The 18,337-nt window shown below is 37.4% G+C and overlaps 2 protein-coding genes across 4 annotated transcripts; one reads left to right on the top strand and one right to left on the bottom strand.

Annotated features, from left to right (window-relative positions):
* Window positions 1-881: 881 nt before the first annotated feature.
* On the top strand, window positions 882-10,462 carry LOC110761401 (PQ-loop repeat family protein / transmembrane family protein). Of its 3 annotated transcripts, none has more exons than XM_021963865.2 (14): window positions 882-1,294; window positions 1,899-1,941; window positions 2,046-2,111; window positions 3,919-3,945; window positions 4,068-4,160; window positions 5,019-5,200; window positions 6,185-6,356; window positions 6,455-6,574; window positions 7,437-7,556; window positions 7,950-7,970; window positions 8,853-8,911; window positions 9,082-9,172; window positions 9,395-9,497; window positions 9,971-10,462. In XM_021963865.2, exons 1-13 carry the CDS (start codon window positions 1,050-1,052, stop codon window positions 9,467-9,469), a joined length of 1,314 nt encoding a protein of 437 aa, XP_021819557.1. In that variant the 5' UTR covers window positions 882-1,049; the 3' UTR covers window positions 9,470-9,497; window positions 9,971-10,462. The 3 variants fall into 3 exon arrangements, with proteins under 3 accessions (XP_021819557.1, XP_021819558.1, XP_021819560.1); XM_021963866.2 differs by having other exon boundaries at window positions 2,049-2,111; window positions 9,971-10,461; XM_021963868.2 differs by lacking the exon at window positions 2,046-2,111 and having other exon boundaries at window positions 9,971-10,461.
* Window positions 10,463-11,270: 808 nt separating this feature from the next.
* Window positions 11,271-17,131, bottom strand: LOC110761409 (Protein kinase superfamily protein). The gene is made up of 2 exons (XM_021963875.2): window positions 16,873-17,131; window positions 11,271-14,035 (listed from the first exon to the last, which is right to left on the bottom strand). Exons 1-2 carry the CDS (start codon window positions 16,877-16,879, stop codon window positions 11,946-11,948), a joined length of 2,097 nt encoding a protein of 698 aa, XP_021819567.1. The 5' UTR covers window positions 16,880-17,131; the 3' UTR covers window positions 11,271-11,945.
* Between the last annotated feature and the right edge of the window lie 1,206 nt (window positions 17,132-18,337).

Raw genomic sequence — 18,337 nt, 5'->3', positions numbered from 1 at the left:
CTAATTCCATACATTGCCCAAAACATGTTCTCATGAACTCAAATTCCCAAAAACAAAAGGCAGAGATTAAGACTAAAAAGTCACACAACTTTTCATTCAAGATTGGAGGTAAGGGACTTTAAGACTTGAAAGTAGAAGAAAAGCTATAGGAGGGGCTGTGGGAGTGGTTGGGGAGAGACCATAGATTGGACCTAAACGCCCCTCCATGCAAACAAAAATTTGACCAAAATTGGGGATACCAAAATTTGGGATTGTCCTTGAATGGCTTGAAATTCAAATTACAAGGATAAAATTGATCGAATTGAAACTATATAGACCTTAATGATAAAAATGGTAAACTACACGGACCAAAAATCACATTTTACCTAATATATATTTGTTTTCTTTTTAAGTGAATTATTTATCAGCATTTTTGGATTTAACTCATCAAGCAGCAACACACTGGCATGCACTGCCTTTGATGCTATCGTTTCTGAGAAAATGACGGAGACAATTTTTCCAAAGTAAAAAAGGATTTTTTTTTTTTTTTTTTTGGGTCTAAACCATGAGGTGGTCCTGGATGGGCCCCAACTATGGGTGGCACCTTTAAGCCTTAACCACAATCCAGACTAATCCCCACTCACACCGGGTCGGCCCGTAAGGGGTAAAGTGTTGGCCAAAGTGGTGACTCCGTACGAGAGCAGGGATCGAACCTTTAACCTCTCTTAAGGAATGAGAGTGCCGAATCACTCACACCAACCACCTTGATTAGTAAAAAAGGATTTTTTGATTGGATATTTGTTAATTTTCCAAATAGAAATATATGGATATTTACATAACGTTTTTGATTCCTAGTTATGGTCTGCCTTTTATTATTATTACTTTTTTGGGTGCATTTGGAATTCATTAGAAATTGAAATTGCCTTCTAATATTTCTCTCACTCAAAACACACAACTCAAACAAACCCACAGAGAGCGTGAGTGAGGGGGACGTTGAAGGAAGGCTGTGTTGGTAGAGAAGAGAAGAGGAGAATAGAGAGAGAGAGAGAGAGAGAGAGAGAGAGAGAAGCATGCAATACTATACAGTGATGGGAGGAATGGCAGTGGGGCCCACGAGAGATGAGCATTGTTGGGAATGGGGGAGGAAGTACATGGAGTATAATCTTTGCAGCGTCAAAGACGGCGTTTCGCTGACACTGGGTTTAGTCAGTGTGGTGAGTTGGGGTGTTGCTGAGATACCTCAAATCATCACAAACTACAAAAACAAATCCACGAACGGTCTGTCTCTTGCTTTCTTAATGACTTGGATACTCGGGTAGGCTACTTTTATGATTTTGCGGCTTACTGCTTTTGCCCTTTTCTTCATCTCTTTATCCTTTATTATTATAATTTTGTTGATGTTCTGTGCATTTTTACATTTATTTATGTCCTTATGATTTTTAAGTTCCCCATCCATCCATTTTAGACTTTTGCTTTCTATTTGCTGTTGTTTTCAAATGTCTTCCTCATGTCATTTATGTGGTGGTGGAGGTGGACCCAGAAAGAAATTCAAAAGCAAAGCTATTCATTCTTCTTTGCTTCACAATTCCCAAATTCTTGTCTTTGTAAACCCTCCACCAAATTATGCTTGGAGTTCAATCCTTTTTTTTTTTTTTGATTCAGAATGCAAGCTTATCAATATCTTTGTAATTTATTTCTCTAGTTTTCTAGGATTTTCACTTTCGTCCTTGTAGTTCCAATTTTGACAATGATACCTTTGTGTTTACTTGATGTAGCCAAAACTTTGTCACAAATTGCTTCATACAGCCTGCAGCCATAATATGTGAATTTATGTTCTAGCTTCTAAGCTGAATTGTGATATTGACAAGAGACTAATTGCTTTGCTCTTGTAATTTATTTCATATGGAATTCTTATGCAGGGACCTTTTTAATCTTTTTGGCTGCATGTTGGAACCAGCTACGGTAAGTGTCCCTTAATGTTTCGGTTTCAGTTTCTTCAGTAGCTTTTTTAAACTTGTCCCTGTATATGAAAATAACTTCTTTTATTTTTGTTAAATTTAATTTAGCAGCTCTGTATTACTTCGGTGCCTGATATAGTTCATCTGTATTCCTCTACCAAAGCAAGTGTGGAGGTATTTTTAACTTTTACTTAATGGTGCATGTAAATGTAAGATTCTTAATGTTTGTATGTCAACATTACAACCAAGGGCATAAATGAGAATCTGCTGTTTCTTCCTTGTGGCCACCACTTGGCTAGTTTGTAACAATCAAACCAGCTCTCCATAGAGCAACGTGATGTGAGGTGATGGAGAAAGTCCCTCCCAAGGCGTAAGAACAGTCTGCTCCAGGCCAATGCTATGCTTAATGTCCCCTGTAGCCATCACATGGCAAGGTCTGTACTAGAGGAACATTAACTCACCCTTGGGTGGCATCAGTCTGGTTTCTCATATGATATGACAAGGTATAAGTGGCATAAAAGGACAATGGATACATACATAAAACTATTGTAGACTATGGAAAAAAAATTCAAACGCTGCCTAAGATACCAGAAAAGTAAAAAACACAACAGCATCTATGAGAGAAAGCAACTTCACAAAGACAACACAAACTCCAAAGCTCTAGGTTGCACAACGTTCTCCTCAAAGTTGGCAAAAATGTTTATATGGAGTTCTAACTCTAAGCATCATAAACGTAGAAGATCATAGATGGTAAGTAGGATAGGAGTCCAGAAATGTAGAAATGGTTAAAATATTCTTGATGAGACACTTTCGTTTAAACGAAGAAGATTCAATGTTTGTCTTTCTACTCACTGGTGCATTTTGCCCATAAAAAGAGGTGGAATCTGGAACTCGCTTGTTTTCACATTGTTCATATGCATTGCGGCTGCTGTGGCAGTTAGTCAGGGAGGCAAGGGTTAATATCCTTTAGTCACCTTCAAACATGCTTTGCGAAAAGTTTGTCGTTTGGCGGTGGAAGGAAGGCAAGAATGTTGTGGAATCGCACTGTGTTAGTTGTCCTTTAGGTAATTTGGTTGGAGAGAAATCGAAAAATATTCGAGAACTATAGTGCGGAGGTAGAAGAGATTTCCTGGGAAAGAATCAGGCGATCGTTATGGGCTTCTCTTTCTCCAACTTATAGGGATCTTTTGTTTTCTGTAATTTTATTAGATTTGGAAGTTTCCTGTGGTATAGTTGTTAGCGTTGTTCTACAGTGTAGGAGGTATATTTTGGATTTGTTTGTTAGGGCTGTATCATTTTGATGGTGGACTTCTGGCTCATTAAGTTTTGAATTGTGAAACATGAAACTATAGACTCGTCTTAGCATGTGACCAAAGCTCGTCCTCTTCATTCTTCTTGAGATGTCATCTTCAACTTGCTCGACACAAACTCTTACAACTCTAGTGTTTCAGACATGGAATTAGCCAATACAAAGTAAACTTAACATGATGTTGTATGCTATTGCAACCTAGGGTTCTCCAGTTAGTGTTGGTCTGTTGATTGATGGTAATCCAGATTGGGAGCCCTTTATCTTGGTGGGTCCTTCATCTTGGTCCATGTGCCATATATAAATTCTGTGTTTTATGGATAAAGAAGACTTGATCATAAATAAAATATGCAAATCAAGTTACAATTCAGAACTTGTTGAAAGTGTCTACCTAAGTTCTTGTTATCTTTGAATTGGTTTGGATGATCTAGAGAATTGGTGTGCAATTTCAGTTAAGTATCAATCTTCTATATAGAAAGTTTGCTTTTTACAAGAAGACTCTGTCAACAAAAGTTCACCATAATGCTTACTTATTGGGATTATTTTGTTTTATTGCTTCCCAATGCATAAGGGTAATGATCTCAGATTAGCTTTGGACATTTTTGGGTACATATTGTCTTTCATAAACACAAAGTATTGGTAACTAACTGCTCCTTTGTATCCTTGCTTGTGCAGCTTCCCACACAATACTATATGGCAATGGTACAAATGTCGAGACTGGAGCTTCATTTTGATATCTAAACAAATAGATTTTTCATTCAAATTGATTTCATGTCATCAACAAATGAGGTGATGCGATCTTTCACTGTTTTCTTGGTATGCAGTTGTATACAATTACCACAGCTGTTCTTGCGGTGCAGACCATATACTTTGGCTGCATATATCCTCGACTTAAACACAATTTGAGACAGAAAAAGGTTGGAAGCTGATGTCCTCATCTCCTCTTACATAATCGCATAACCTTAGCCACTTACTCATTCATGTTTGCCTTATTGTATATTTCTAGTGGAGTAGGAAAGTTAGAGCTTCTCATTTTGGGAACTAAGAAAATTTTAAAGAGCATGTAATGGAAAGCTTGTTGAAAGATCCTATAATGGATTCCAAGTTCAAATATGGCAAAAGAATCAAGATTTGGAAAAATAGGAAACTTGAATATAATCCAAACTGAGAAAGATTCAAGTGATTTGAGGTTTTCAGAAATTCATGCCCATCTGATTAATTTTCGATTACATGAAGTAGGTACACATTAACCTTATACGGATCTGTCAAACATTTTCTGTATTGTTTGTTTGACCAGCTGATATGACCTCAATTTGATCGAGATTTTATTTCAATCTTAGAAAAGAAGGAAATCTTTTCTGGTTAGCTAGCATTTCTGTACCGGTTTCTTCTAAATTGAAGAAGCACCTCATTGTCTTCTTCTCTTTCTTGTGACCATCTAATCAGATTGTGGAAATAGAACTTTTTTGGCAGATAGCTTCTTCTTTCCAGTAGGTTTTACAATGATTAGTTTGCTTATAGATGTGTTGTTCTGATTTCTAGGGGCGAGTGATGGTTTGAATACAATTCCAGAGAAGCACGCAACAGTAGCACATAACTTGGAGCACTTAATTTACTTATGACAGTTACATTTGCTAATTCAACTGCTTTATGTATTACTTATTTTCTGCTTTAGGTTTCTTTTTTGCCTTTTTGCAGTCATACATCGAGTACGTTTAATGCTTGCATCAAAAAGCAAAAAGAGAATACCTTTAATGCACTAATCTGTAATGTAGGGTTCCAAGTCTAACCTGACTGAGGTTAGAAGAAGCAATACTGACTTCGTTGGGAAACAGGTCAACCATGCTGGCAGGAGTATTGGGTTTGACACCCCCAGTGCAGGAAATGTTTTGAGTTCACCCATTCCTCTTCCAGGAATTTGTCCAAGTATTTCCCCCAGAAGAGAATCATACTACATGTAATTAATATTTCTCATCAGATCTCTCAAATGTGCTTCTATGGAGTGACATATTATTATCGATTATCTCTTTTTATTTTTGTTTCTTTTAATGTATAATTGATGAAGACTTCAATTTGGCACAGTAAAGTTATATCTAAATTTTGTCTATGTAAAAACGAAGTAAGAGTTGGACATGTACTGGATATACATTAAACCCTACCAGGCTTCTGAAAAATAAGGGGAGCAGATGGGTTCGCATAGGAGAAGAAAAAAACAAAAGAAATTACATTCAAAGCAAAGACACTTGTCCTTTGTTAAAGTTTTAGTCAACTTTATGAAGCAGCCAGTTGATAGAAAACTTACTGTTCTGGATAGTTCTTGAGGATCTAATAAGTTTCTTGGTTTGGGGCTTTTAGGCTATGAATATATACATATATATACATATATTTTTTTTTTGTACTTTATGTCAGTCAGTTTTTTCTGTGACCTTCTAGGGGCATGCTCTTGGAACTAGAAAGTATTGAGTAGGCTAGTTGTTATTAGATCTATTTAAGTGGGGTTGGAGCTAGTGTAACTTGGTCTTAATTTTATCTGGTATATCTATCTTAAGAGAAAACCTCTCTTACTTTCTTGAAGGGTTCTGTTCACCCTTTGGGTACTCATACTGCAGTTTGGACACCTTTCCAGATTTGTCATGATTGTAATAATGATGTTAACTGAAATTTGGTGGCTGTCTCGATTAATCTGCATCTTTGAAAAGAAAATGAAAGATAACTAGGGCTGCAAATTGCTCACCCTTGCTCCATATCTAACCTTAAAATCTTGAAATGCAAGATGTTGCTAGCTGAAATCTGCCAGCATTTTTATGAAGTCTGCAACTATAATCAGATGGTTGCTGAGATAAATGTTTTTAAATTTTCAGAGTTAAGTGATCTATCTAATTTTCATTGTTGAAAATCATGATCATGTAGTAAGATCTCTATTTTCCTGGGAATTCATCAGATCAGCAAGATCTCTATCAAGGAGTCATACCCCTACAGAAAGGTCTTATTTGGCACAAACAACAGCTCCTACATTTAATCATATTCGGAATTCCAATGAAGAGCCCTTGCTTGGTGCACTTGCATCTACACAATCTGCACCATCTAATAATATCAAGACCGTCCTCTGTGTGGTAAGCTCTATACCGGTGAATGTATAATTAATAAGTATATTGTATTGTCAGAATATTGATCATACGATGTAAACTGTTATCTTTTCCTTCTGATTTAGGTCTCTCTGATGACCCTCTTTGGCACTTTTAATCACCGATCAGTAGATAACAAACTTGATTTAATTGTTGAAAATCCAAGTCGAGGAGTAGTGATGCGAGTAGGAAGAAGGCTGTTGCAGGTAGTCAAAATTCCAAACTGGCAGTTTACTTTCTCTTTTACAATTCTTAAGATGCTATTGAGAAAACAGGTTAGGCGGCACTATTCTTGTTGCACAAACCACTAATGTTGCCAGTTTATGGCTGAGCAGTTTTCTCTTCTGGTTGCCTGTTTAATATGTTCTGTACAAAACTTAATATAATAGATATACATGGTGTGCATCTGTCTTTCTGTAACTTCATATAATGGGTATACATGGCGTATTAGTTAGAATGTTGGGTAAAACATATCTTATCTTTCATCATCATTATCATCATCATTATGGCTGGTGGAAAAAAAGGCTAAAACAATATGGGGTTGTCTGGTGATGGCTATTTTTGGTCTATTTGGTCACAAAGGAATCAGCAGATCTTTGAACATGTTACGGGGGTGTAAGTGGAGGTGTGGGAGCAGGTCAAGTTCTGGGCAGTGCTTTGGGGTTCAATATTATTCTAGATTGAAAAGTTGCAGTGTCATGATTTATTTTGGTTTCTTAATCTATAATTTCTTCTATTAATGTTATTTGCTCTTCTGCTCTTGGTGGATTACCTGTCCACTTTACTGTACAGTCTCGCTTATGAAATCAAATTTAATCTTCTAGTCTAAAAAAAAGTCCATTATCATCACCATTATTGTTTTCTAGTTCGGAGTTTGGACAAAGTTTTAAGATTGGGGATACACAAAGTCATGTTTCAGGATGTTCTCTGGGTCAATATGTCTTGTACTCTTTTTTTTTTTTTTTCAGTTTTATGATAATTTTCTGTAGAAGTCATAAATGTTTTCCAAAGAGGATGAATGAAACTCAAGCATTGTTCTTTTCTGCTGAATCACAATTTGAATTTCAGGTAAGTAGTGAGCTGTTGCAAGCAAAGGGTACTAAAGATAGCAGCGGGATAGGAAATTTGCTTGGTTGGGGAATGGCAGCTATTTACATTGGTGGACGGCTTCCACAAATTTTCTTAAATGTAAGTAGTACCCTTAAAAGTAGCTATACTTATTGGGGAGGAGGTGCTGTATTGTGCAAAGTTGACAACTTCTTTAGCTTCGCTCGCTTCTGTGAGATCATTCTAGTTCTTATGTTTTTTCTTCTGTGGGGAAACTTTAATTTTGCCACTTCTATCTGCTAATGAATACATGGGTTGTCATTGTGCATGTAGTGAGTATGGTGTGCTCCAGCATGATATGCTGCTATCTATAAGACATTCAAACCAGAATTAGTTACTTATATTCGACAAATATCATTGTCTTAATCCATTCCTTTTTTTTGGGTATCCAATTTTATTTTAGAATATGGGCATTTGTTTCTGTCTCAGTTGTCTGAGTGATGTTAACTTCTGGTTCTTGATCAATTTTTGCAGATCCGAAAGGGCAATGTTGAGGTAAGCATTTTCACCGTCATAGATGTAGTTAATGATTAATGGAAGAAGAAAATGAATCTGTATTTAATGTTAGGCCTAAGCTCATGTTTAGAGGTTAAGTGTATTTTGTATAAGTTTATATTTATCAGAATTAGGACTCAGTGGGTTAATTATTTGTGTCAATTTATATACACTAATAATAATTTAAGGTATTATTTAAACGGGTATCAATAATAAATTGCAAAATGCAAGTAAAGTATGATAATTGTACAAAGTCCCCACTTTCCAACCTCTCCTACATTTACAGCTCTTCCTACACTAATTTTCTGTATACATGTTGTGTGTGATAAACTCTCTAGTTAATTATGTAGGTTTCCTATTGTGTTTTGTTTAGTTATTTTAGTAATGTGTGATTGCCTCTTTGAAGAGGCCTTACTGTGAATAAGGTTTCAGATTCTTGTGAGATGATTGAGATTCTGGAAAAGCACTTGGAATTTCTTCCAGGAAGTACTAGAAGTGCTAAGCACTTTCAAATTTTTATTTCAAAAGCAGCCATAAGCACTTTTGGATGTTAAAAAGTTCGTGCAGAAGTAATCCCAAACATGCCCTAAGAGATGATTCTAGTTGATTGAGTATATTGATTCAAATTTACCGTAATTGTTCTCTTTGTTAGTTTTCTCCCTATTTGCTGTGTCAGTGGTTTCTTGTTGGCACCTTCAGATATTGAATGCTTTTTTCATGAATTTTTTTAGTGATTCTTTTATTACAGCAGTATAAGCATCAACTAACCCTTTGATCCCACTCCTCAACCCAGAGGAGAATGCAAATATCTTTGTGTTGCATGCATGATGTGAGAGAGTGAGAGAGAGAGAGAGTGATAATATTTTTCTGTATAATATGCAGGGGCTTAATCCTTTAATGTTCGTCTTTGCTGTTCTTGGAAATGCCACTTATGTAGCAAGGTGAATGTTGGTTGTGGTTCTTTTCCTACTGTTTGGCCTTTTGTTGTACAGCCATTTAATTTACAGTTAGTTCCAAAGTTAATGATGTATTTTTTTACCACAATATGTAGATTGTTTCAGGAATTACTTTTATTCCATTTCACTATTGATCTTGGTTCTTTGTTGTGCAGCATTATTGTGAACAGCTTGGACTGGTCGGGGATCAGACCAAATCTTCCGTGGCTGGTGGATGCTGGAGGATGCATGCTTCTAGATATTTTCGTATCCTTCTTGTATCACTGTTACATATGTATTTTTGAATGTAGCATACCTGTTTGAAATGACTATATATGTTTATCTTAAAATAGTACAAAGTGCATTGTCAAAAATTTGCTAATTTAATAGTTTTTCTTAGAAGGTTGAACAGTTTTCTTGTTGTACCTCTTACAGAACAAGTGCAATATCTTGAACAGTCTGAAACTATTGTACCTTAATGCCTTTTAGATACTAATTCAATTCTTAAGATATTGGAGACACCAAGACACAGAGGGTAAGGATGTACACTCCAATGCAGCCTAGTTAATGAAGGAATGACAAACTTTTCAAGGTATATATATATATATCTCTCTCTCTCTCTCTCTCGAACGTGAGGCATGTTTTTTTCCGTGTGACTTGTGGCATATAGTATCATCAGTTTCCAGCTGCATCATTCCACTTAAACTTTGTTCGCTTCCTACCTAGAGAGAATTGTAAAAACCGTAAACTGAAGTTACTTTTTTCTCTCTCCACATTGGTCATTAGCTGTCTGGTTAGATATTCTACAAATTGGTATGGTGTCTTACATAGTTATGTAGGAGCATAGAAAAACTAGAACCTGACATTCATATAATTTTTGACACACTTGAGAGGGTCTAAATTTGCAGTACATTGTGACAGAGAAACACAATCTTTTAGCGTTGGTTTTTATTAAGTTTGCAAATTAGTATAAAGATTCAAATGAAGTTCTATAATAACAGCTAATCTTAACCTCGTTCATATGCTATAATCTAATTTGTTTACTTTGTTTAAATCATGACTGAGATGCTTTTATGGAGCCATGGATGTTCGTGAATCTTCGGAGCTGCCTTTTCGGGGTCTCATCCAAAGTGACGTAGTCGCAGTCACATGAGCCGGAAAACTGAAATAAGTTCGGATTTGTGCAGTCAATTGAGTAATCAGCGGGCTCCACAGCCAATAGGTCATTTTGCACCCTACATTACCAGATCATCAGTCTCTGCACATGAATTCTGTCCAAGCTATGTAGCTGTTGACATTATTTTTCTATTTTTTCCTTAATTGAAGCGGGTGCTTTTCTCACAAGTGTACCTTCTCTTTTACCTTGTGATGAAATCTCTCAGGAGCTGCCAACTGGTTGGAATGATATTAACTCTTATTTTATTCATTTCTATGTTACGTCAAAATGATTTTTGTAGCATGCATTCCAGCTTGGAAGATCCTTCCCTTTTTGGCCAGTTGTGGGCGAGGGATCGAAGCCATTTTTTCTAAACAATGTCTTTGTCATTTGATCCAATAGCATAGTAGAGGCTATAAATGTGATGTGCTAACTAGTCTAGTTGGTCTGTCATCTCTGAAATATGTGCCAAAATCTGTTTGGAATCGGTTTTAGGATCAATGGTAATCAATTTGATATCTGTTGAGAGAAGTTGTGTAGATAGAGCATTGACTTTGAACCTTATTCAAATACTGGCCTTTGACCTAATTTCAGTAGGAACCAATCTCCTTGGCGGTTTGGACTACCTAGAGTGCAAGACTTCCAATCTCAAACCAATCCCTATTTGAACTTTATGAGAATCTTGGTCAAATCCAATCAACGTTAAGAACATTTGACACTTACAAATATATTTGCTTCTCATTTTGGCTTTTATTAATGAATCAAGAAAACATTGGACTCCACTCATTAAATAACTCAAATGCTCGATAGACTCATTAATTTAGAGTCAACAGACTCATTAATTCATGTCCACAGTGACCCGATCCAACATAGAAGAATGCAAGCCCTGACAACAGCCATTCCAATAAGTTCAAGATACCATTTGGGCACACCAAGAATGGCGGCATCAGGAAAGACTCAAATGGTACTGTTGGTCATGTATGTGGTTATGGAGGTTGTCGAAAGCAATTGAATACGATGGATGCTCGTCTAGGGTTTACAGGCAAATCCACAGCAGGTAAGTGTTCAAGAAATTTAGGTTACATTTTTGCGGGAGAGTATATGGTTGTGCAAGGGAGATGACTCTATAGAGCTTAATGGATAAGGTTGAGAGGGTTCTGATTTCAAAAAGATAGTCGAAAGACCAAAAACAATAGTGGAAATTCAAGGTAGAAGCCCAACAGAACAGATAATGCATTAAAATGGGTTTTCCATACGGGCAAACCAAAACACTAATACATTTACAGAAGAGAATGATGCCCTGGACACAATGGACTACTTATGTCAACTCATATGTAGCAATTACACAAACTTTCAATGGTTTGGATCTTTACAAACAAATGGTAATAAATACATCACATATTCTCTTATAAAACAAACTCTTCAGAAGTGCAAAAATAAATGATTTTCTTTTTTTGAGGTCCCCTACTGTACTAGGGAACTGCATGCAAACATATCCATATAATTTTAAATTCTCGGTTCCACCACGGACACTCTTACCACAAAAGCTCAAAAAATTCTTGAAAATCATGCTCATCTGTGCAGATCCCCTTGAGAAGCAATCCCAAAATCATTTCCAGAGCAAGGAACAGCACAAACATCACCATAAACGAGTTTCCATGCTTGAACTTCTTCAAGCGATGCAGTCATGCCAGTCTCCGAAATTTTAAACAAGAATTCTGTTTCAATCAATGGACTCCAGATCATCACATTGGACATTTGGCATTAGGTATCAAACACTTCCAACAAAATTTCATGTCATTGCAGCCAGGAATTGTTAATGCTCCAGATGATCCAGAGGGATCATTTCTGATGGAGTGGCCCTTGAAAAGGAAAAAATAAACCTTAGCACGATGTATCAATTTCCTTCCCATGATCATCCTCATTTATATTTCTCCTCAACCTTCTTAGCCATATATCATAGTCCATGGGATACGGTGTCCCGCATAGACTATCAACATAATCGGCAAATGCTTTCAATATAGTTGACGCATCACCTAACTTCTGCTGAATCAATCTCCTAGACCAAGAAGTCTCTCTCCACTGTAGTGCCCCCTCAACCGAATCAAGATCAGGTAAAACTCCACCACAGGAAATATAAAGCATATAAACAAGGCTCTCTGCATCTGAAGCTGAGCACAGCTTTCCCTCCTGGAGAGCATAAGTTGAAGAGAAATGAAGGTTCATTGCAGGGCGGTCCCTATCTTCAAGTATAGCACGTCCCCAACCGATAAGAACAAAATAAGGTTGCCTCACAGCAGATCTGACACAAACCACGTTCTCTGGCCTGATGTCTCCATGGCGAATCCCTGCAGAAGCAGCAGTCGAAAGTGCAGATAAGCAATCATGGCAACACCTAACCGCCTCCTCCATACCAAATCTGGCCTCACTTATCAACTGAGACACTGTTTCACCAACTGGGCTGGTCACAAGAATGGGGGTGCCACACCAGGGGTGATCACAGTTCCCACCAGAGCTGGGTCGCTGACACTGACCAGGGTGAATAATCCTGCCAGAAGCACTCAACTGAGGTAGATACTTGCTAGATAGTCCTTTCTGTTTCATAATAGTCAAAATTTTGGTCTGCCTCTGAACCTGATACCACAGATTCATATCCTCCCACGCAGGCTCCAGCTGGGAAGGATGAGAACCAACATACAGAAACAGCCTTTTCTGAGGATCTTCAACTGGAGATGCAATATAATATGGATGTTCACTGTTATTCAAGACTTGATTGATCTGGTAACCTTTTTGCCAGTTAGAATCCTCCAACCATAATACAGATCCTACTTCTAGCTTCATTAACTGTTCAGTCTCAATTTTGACAGAATCATCCTGAACTTCAACAATTTCAGGGGATACACTGCGTTGCTGGAACCGAAATAGACCATTTCCATTCACCCGGGCATCCCCCAACTGCCTCTCACCCCTTCTTGCTTGGAGACGAGGACCATGATCAGCAGCTAAATCCTCTACTGAATGCTTGGGAAATCCAGCGAATTGCATGATACAATGGAAGGTGGCAAAAAGTACTTGTAAAGCACCGATATCTCCCCAGTTGGCATTTCCAAGCTTGTTCCAGATCCTATCAACCGAAGAGACTGCAATCCTAGAATGTTTTATAATCCATTCAGCAGCACATTCATAAACATTATTGACATCAAACACCAACTTATTTACATCTCCTTCAACCTTTACTACCCCACCATACTGAGAATCAACAAGAAGAATAAAAACTGAGTTTGAACTCTGAGAGTAGTTCAGTCTGCTCAAGCTTCTTGATAATAATACACGTAGAGCATAGAAAAGGGCCTCACCTAAAACAGATAGAGGGAGCTGCCTGTCACTATCCATCGCAAAGTTTCTGATATCAGGCCTTAAAAGAGCCAGTTCAAGAATCTGATCCCACTTCCCATGGGGATGTCTAGGGTTTGTAAGCAATATACCAGTAGCACAAAGACCTCCAAGCTTACCATCAGCAACTGCTTTCTCAGCCTGGTAGAATTTTAAGTTTTCATCGTATAAACAAGCAACAGAGAAAGGCATCGGCTCATCCTGACTCCAGAATGCTTCCCACAAGCCCTTCACACCGGCATGCAAAAAATCTTCAATAGCAAGATAAGCAGTTGCTTCGACAGCATCAGATGTTGAAGCATAAACGGCATTGGGCATCCTAATCACCTGCTGAAATGAAATCCCTTCCAATGCATAGTCAAACTTTTGAAGTTCTATCAACTCAAAAGGCACATCAAAGGCAGGTTTCTTCGGTTCTGATTTATTGGATATAGATTCAAACCAGTCCTCAAGTTTTGCAGTCAGCATGCTACTGTCCACAAATCTATAAAGAAATTCCTTGCGATTACGAGGCCTACTGCCAGATGATGCACTAGACCTCTTTGTCCCAGACCCAACTGATCCCTGGTCTGGGGACCCACCTGCCAAAGACAGTGTAATAATGTTGATCAGCTAATTGGGATTCTAAACAACTATATGGACATGCATCTGCATGTGCGTGTTTGTATAGCATGTTTTCACAAACACAACGACACAGTTGATATATATCTTTGAACAAAAACAACTTTAAATAATCTTTTTTTAAATGATACAATAACTGTAAATGTCCACATCATACAAAGAAAAGTACTTCCCCACAAGACTTTAGCCCTCTTCCCTCTGGCCAAACAGAGCAGACTTTCCAACCAAATTACCCTTATATCACTGCCAGTATACAGGTCATATATAGCTACTGAACTCCAACTGATAATTCGGACAATTCAAAAGTTCTAACACTGACAAGTTCAATTACTGATAGAATGGACAACCATAACCATAAAACTTCGCAAAGCCTGCAAAGAAAAAGAAATTCGGAAACTCTCGCATGAATGATTGTCACAGGAAGCCAAGGGTGAAACAATGGCAGATTCACTACCAAACCAGAGAACAGGCGGCTAGGAGGGAGTTCCAGGGGCTTAGGCACAAGAGGAAATAATCCAGTCCAATAAGCATCAGGGAGAATCTTCATAATGCAGAAACAATTATTGTTAAAGGAAAATAAATTTCATTGGAAAACTTCAATTTGTCAGATCAAGAAAGTAAGCTAATGAGTCAATGATTTTCTGATGACAAACAGCAGTAGTGAAGACAAATAAACAATAGCAGAGTTGCTTTGTTATAGAAATGATCTCACAACAAAGTTTGTCCTTGTCCAAGTTGAATATTATGGTATTTATACCATAATCACCGCCAGGGACGGAGCTGGGATGGGCTGAACTATGTAGGCTGTGGGCTTTAATGCAGTCCTGGGCTGCAGTCCTATACCTAGTTTCATGCTTGATGATCACTTACTAACTAATTGGCTATAAAAGAACAGCTGACTTGCTAAACATATAGCTTAAAATTGAACAGGTTTACCATTCCCAAGTATAGTCCACTTCTAAAAGTCCAGTGCATAAAACTGCATATTAAACCTTTTATTTGATGTTTCAGTGGTGAAGTTTATTTCCAAAGTAGCAGTTGGGTGCAAGTCTTTTCCTTTCCACAGGGATTCATTTTAGTTATTAAAGAAACAGATTAAAAAGGATATCAAGGTAGAAAACTAAAATTTTATTAGGACAATGCAAATAAAAGAAGGTAAGTTCATATCACAGAAAATCCACCCTCCTCACCCCTGAAGCTATCAAAAGTTCCTCCTACTTCTTTTCCACGAATAACCCAAAATATAGCCACCACTCCACACCTGCCTAACATTTCAACTCTCTTACCACCACCAAAATCTTTCACAAAGACAAGCATATAACATGATTCCAGACACAAATAAGTTTACTTAAATAATCTTAACCACAAAGATAAAGCAAAAGGGAAATGCGAGATAAACTGATCTGCACTTTTTACCTGACTTTTACACATAAGAAACTGATACATCAATGAGGATGAAAGCTGCATATCCCTTAATTGTGATGCAGAATTTTATTTTTTTTAAAAGTAAAGACTTGAGTTATGAAGAATTCAAAGTGTAATTCTCTGGGTACCATTCCTTGAGAATCATAATGTGTATGTGTCACTATTATATTACACTCTGCAACTGCAATCATTTGTTGTCATCAACTGCAAGGTGTCATATACATTGAGAAGTAGTTGTCAGGTTTTTCTTGTGATTCTAGATAGAGAATAACTAAATGTAACCCCAGATTATCAAAGTTTTCAAAAATTGACTATCAGTGCTTTGGTACCTTTTCTATTCTTTTTTATAAGAATCACAAGATCTATTAAAGACAAATGATGAAATATACAAACAAATTGGAGCATAAATCCATCATAAATGTTTTTGTACCCTAATTATAATCCATGTCAACACTTCGTAGCTTTTTCTGGTCAAATGTTGTACCTTGGATATTTATTCTTTGTTTCGTTTTTCTTTTTTGTTCTTGGTCAATCCTTATCAAAGATATGTAATGCTTTTTCTCTCACACCAGCCACTAATAATTTTTCTCCCTGTTGACTCGCTCAACCAGTATTATATAGCCTACATCCAAATTTCTATCCAAATTCAACCAACAGCAATATCCTTCCTCACATGGTCATCCATGTCCTCCCCTCCGGCATTAGACTCGCATGGTTCCAAATCTGCCCAAAGAATATTGGTCTCTGAGCCTGTCTCTTTCTCTCATGCATCTAAGCTATTCACCCTCTTGCATCGAATTGTGGTGACATTTTATATCTGGACCAAGTTTTTTTTTATAAAGAAAAACAAATTAAATAAATATCAAAAAATCTGTTCATTAAAAATCCTGGGAAATTATAAACCAGACCACCACAAATTGGATTAGAAGACACCAACCAAGGGAAAGAAAAAAAGAAAGGAAGCAGAACAGAAAGCCCAGGATAAATTTTTTTTGCAGAGTGCAGTTGCAACAATGTGAACCCAATTTAGACATTTCATTTATATCCTAAACTTTCAGAGAGTATAGTCAGAAATCCCAACGCAATTGCGCTCATTGTACAAGGAAACCAATAATTTATCCACCAAAGACTCAGTTGGGCATATCAATTAATTATATCAAACTTAATTTCACTTCCTTTTGGGGAAGAAGCTTTTTAATTTACTATAAAAAATAAAATTGAGCACAAACAAACACTTGAATAAGAAATTGCCTAACATAGAAACCCTAGAGTTGACAGAGAAACAAAGCAAGAGAGACAGAAAGAGAAAGAGAAAGAGTCAAATTTGATGAGCAGCGAGAGAGAGTGTGTGTGGAGGAGATCGAAGGCTGACCTTCCATTGCGCTTAGGGCTACAGTTTATACGATGTACGGACAGTCCAACGCAGCTCATTGACCAGCCATGCCTACGCCTACTCCTTCGCCGATCAACGCTGGCAGGCAAAGCAGAGACTTCTCAAATAACCAAACTCTCTCTGCTAATATTATTATTTTCTTTTACTTTTACTTTTATTTTTTACGAATATCAAGGGATTTGATTTCGGGATTGGTTTCCAGGGAATTTATTTGAGTGTTTGGTTTTGCCGGCCAAGTCTCGGATTATTTCAAACCCGCACCATGCCCTACAAGTATTTGGTTTTCCTTTTCCTTTTTATTTTGGCTTTTTATCACAAAACGTCCCTGAGGTTTGCGAAACTATCAGATTGCATCCTTGATGTTTTTTTGTGTCATTTATGGTCCTTAAGGTTAATACGTGTGCTCACAAATAGTCCTTGCCATTAGGTTCCATCTAAAAATCTGTTAAATTGATGATGTGGCACACATGTGGATCTCACATATCCAATGATATGATGCCATGTGGATTAAATAAAAAATTACATTTTAAAAAATAATTTCAAATTATAAACCATTAAAAAAACTTTAAAAAATTTAAAACCCAAAAAGAAAAACAATTCACCACCTCCTCCATTGCACCAAACCCCCACATCCAGCCTCCTTCCAACCCGCTATCCCAAATTAACACCCATAACAGCCAACCCAAACCTAAACTCCCCATCACCCACTGCCTATCTCATCTCAACAACCAAAGACCAAAATTGTATGTTGTAATTATTTATATAATACAAAAATATGGTGAAATTACATGAATTCTTGCTTGTTTGTGAATTTTCAAGGATAAAATTTTGGTACTCGATTCTATTTTGCTGCTGCCTTCTTCGGAGTCGTTGGTAAAGTCGAGGCCTTCACCGGAGGAGATGGTGGTTAGTAAGGCCAAATCTGGAGTGGGTTGGGTGGGCTTAGTGGTTGTCTGAGTTTGGAGGGGGGGGAGGGGGGTGGGGGGAGGGGAGAAGAGGGGAGTGGAGTTTAGAGTTGGTTGCTGTCAAATAAAGAGAAGAGGGAAGAGAGACAAAGAGGGAGAGAAAAGGAGGAGGGCGGGGCAGTGGTGCGGAGGGTGGGTGAGGATGGGGTGCGGCTGTTGGAGGTCTAAGAGGAAGGGGAAGACTGGTGGGGGTTGGGGTTTAGTGCGATGGAGAAGATGATGGTGATTTTGTTTTTTGGGTTTTTAATATGTTTTCATTTCTTTTAAGTTTTTTTTAAATTTTTTATAAGTTTCAAATATATTTTTTTTATTTAATCCATGTGGCATCATATCATTGGATATGTGAGACCCACATGTGCGCCACATCATCAATTTAACAGATTTTTGGACGGAACATGACGGAAGGACTATTTATCAGTACACGTATTAACCTTAAGGACCACAAATGACACAAAAAAACGTAAAGGACGCAATCTGAT

This window comes from Prunus avium, chromosome 7 (assembly GCF_965620075.1).
Source record: "Prunus avium chromosome 7, drPruAviu1.hap1.1, whole genome shotgun sequence".
Lineage (NCBI taxonomy): Eukaryota > Viridiplantae > Streptophyta > Magnoliopsida > Rosales > Rosaceae > Prunus > Prunus avium.
Note: the sequence above shows the minus strand (reverse complement) of the source record. Positions and strands in the feature narration are given on the sequence as shown.

Excerpts from the sequence above, each read along its gene's own strand:
- LOC110761401 (XM_021963865.2), top strand. The coding sequence starts at position 1,050 with ATGCAATACTATACAGTGATGGGAGGAATGGCAGTGGGGCCCACGAGA. Across the intron at positions 1,295-1,898 it reads TTAATGACTTGGATACTCGG|GGACCTTTTTAATCTTTTTG; the intron begins GTAGGCTACTTT and ends ATTCTTATGCAG. Across the intron at positions 6,357-6,454 it reads TCAAGACCGTCCTCTGTGTG|GTCTCTCTGATGACCCTCTT; the intron begins GTAAGCTCTATA and ends CTTCTGATTTAG.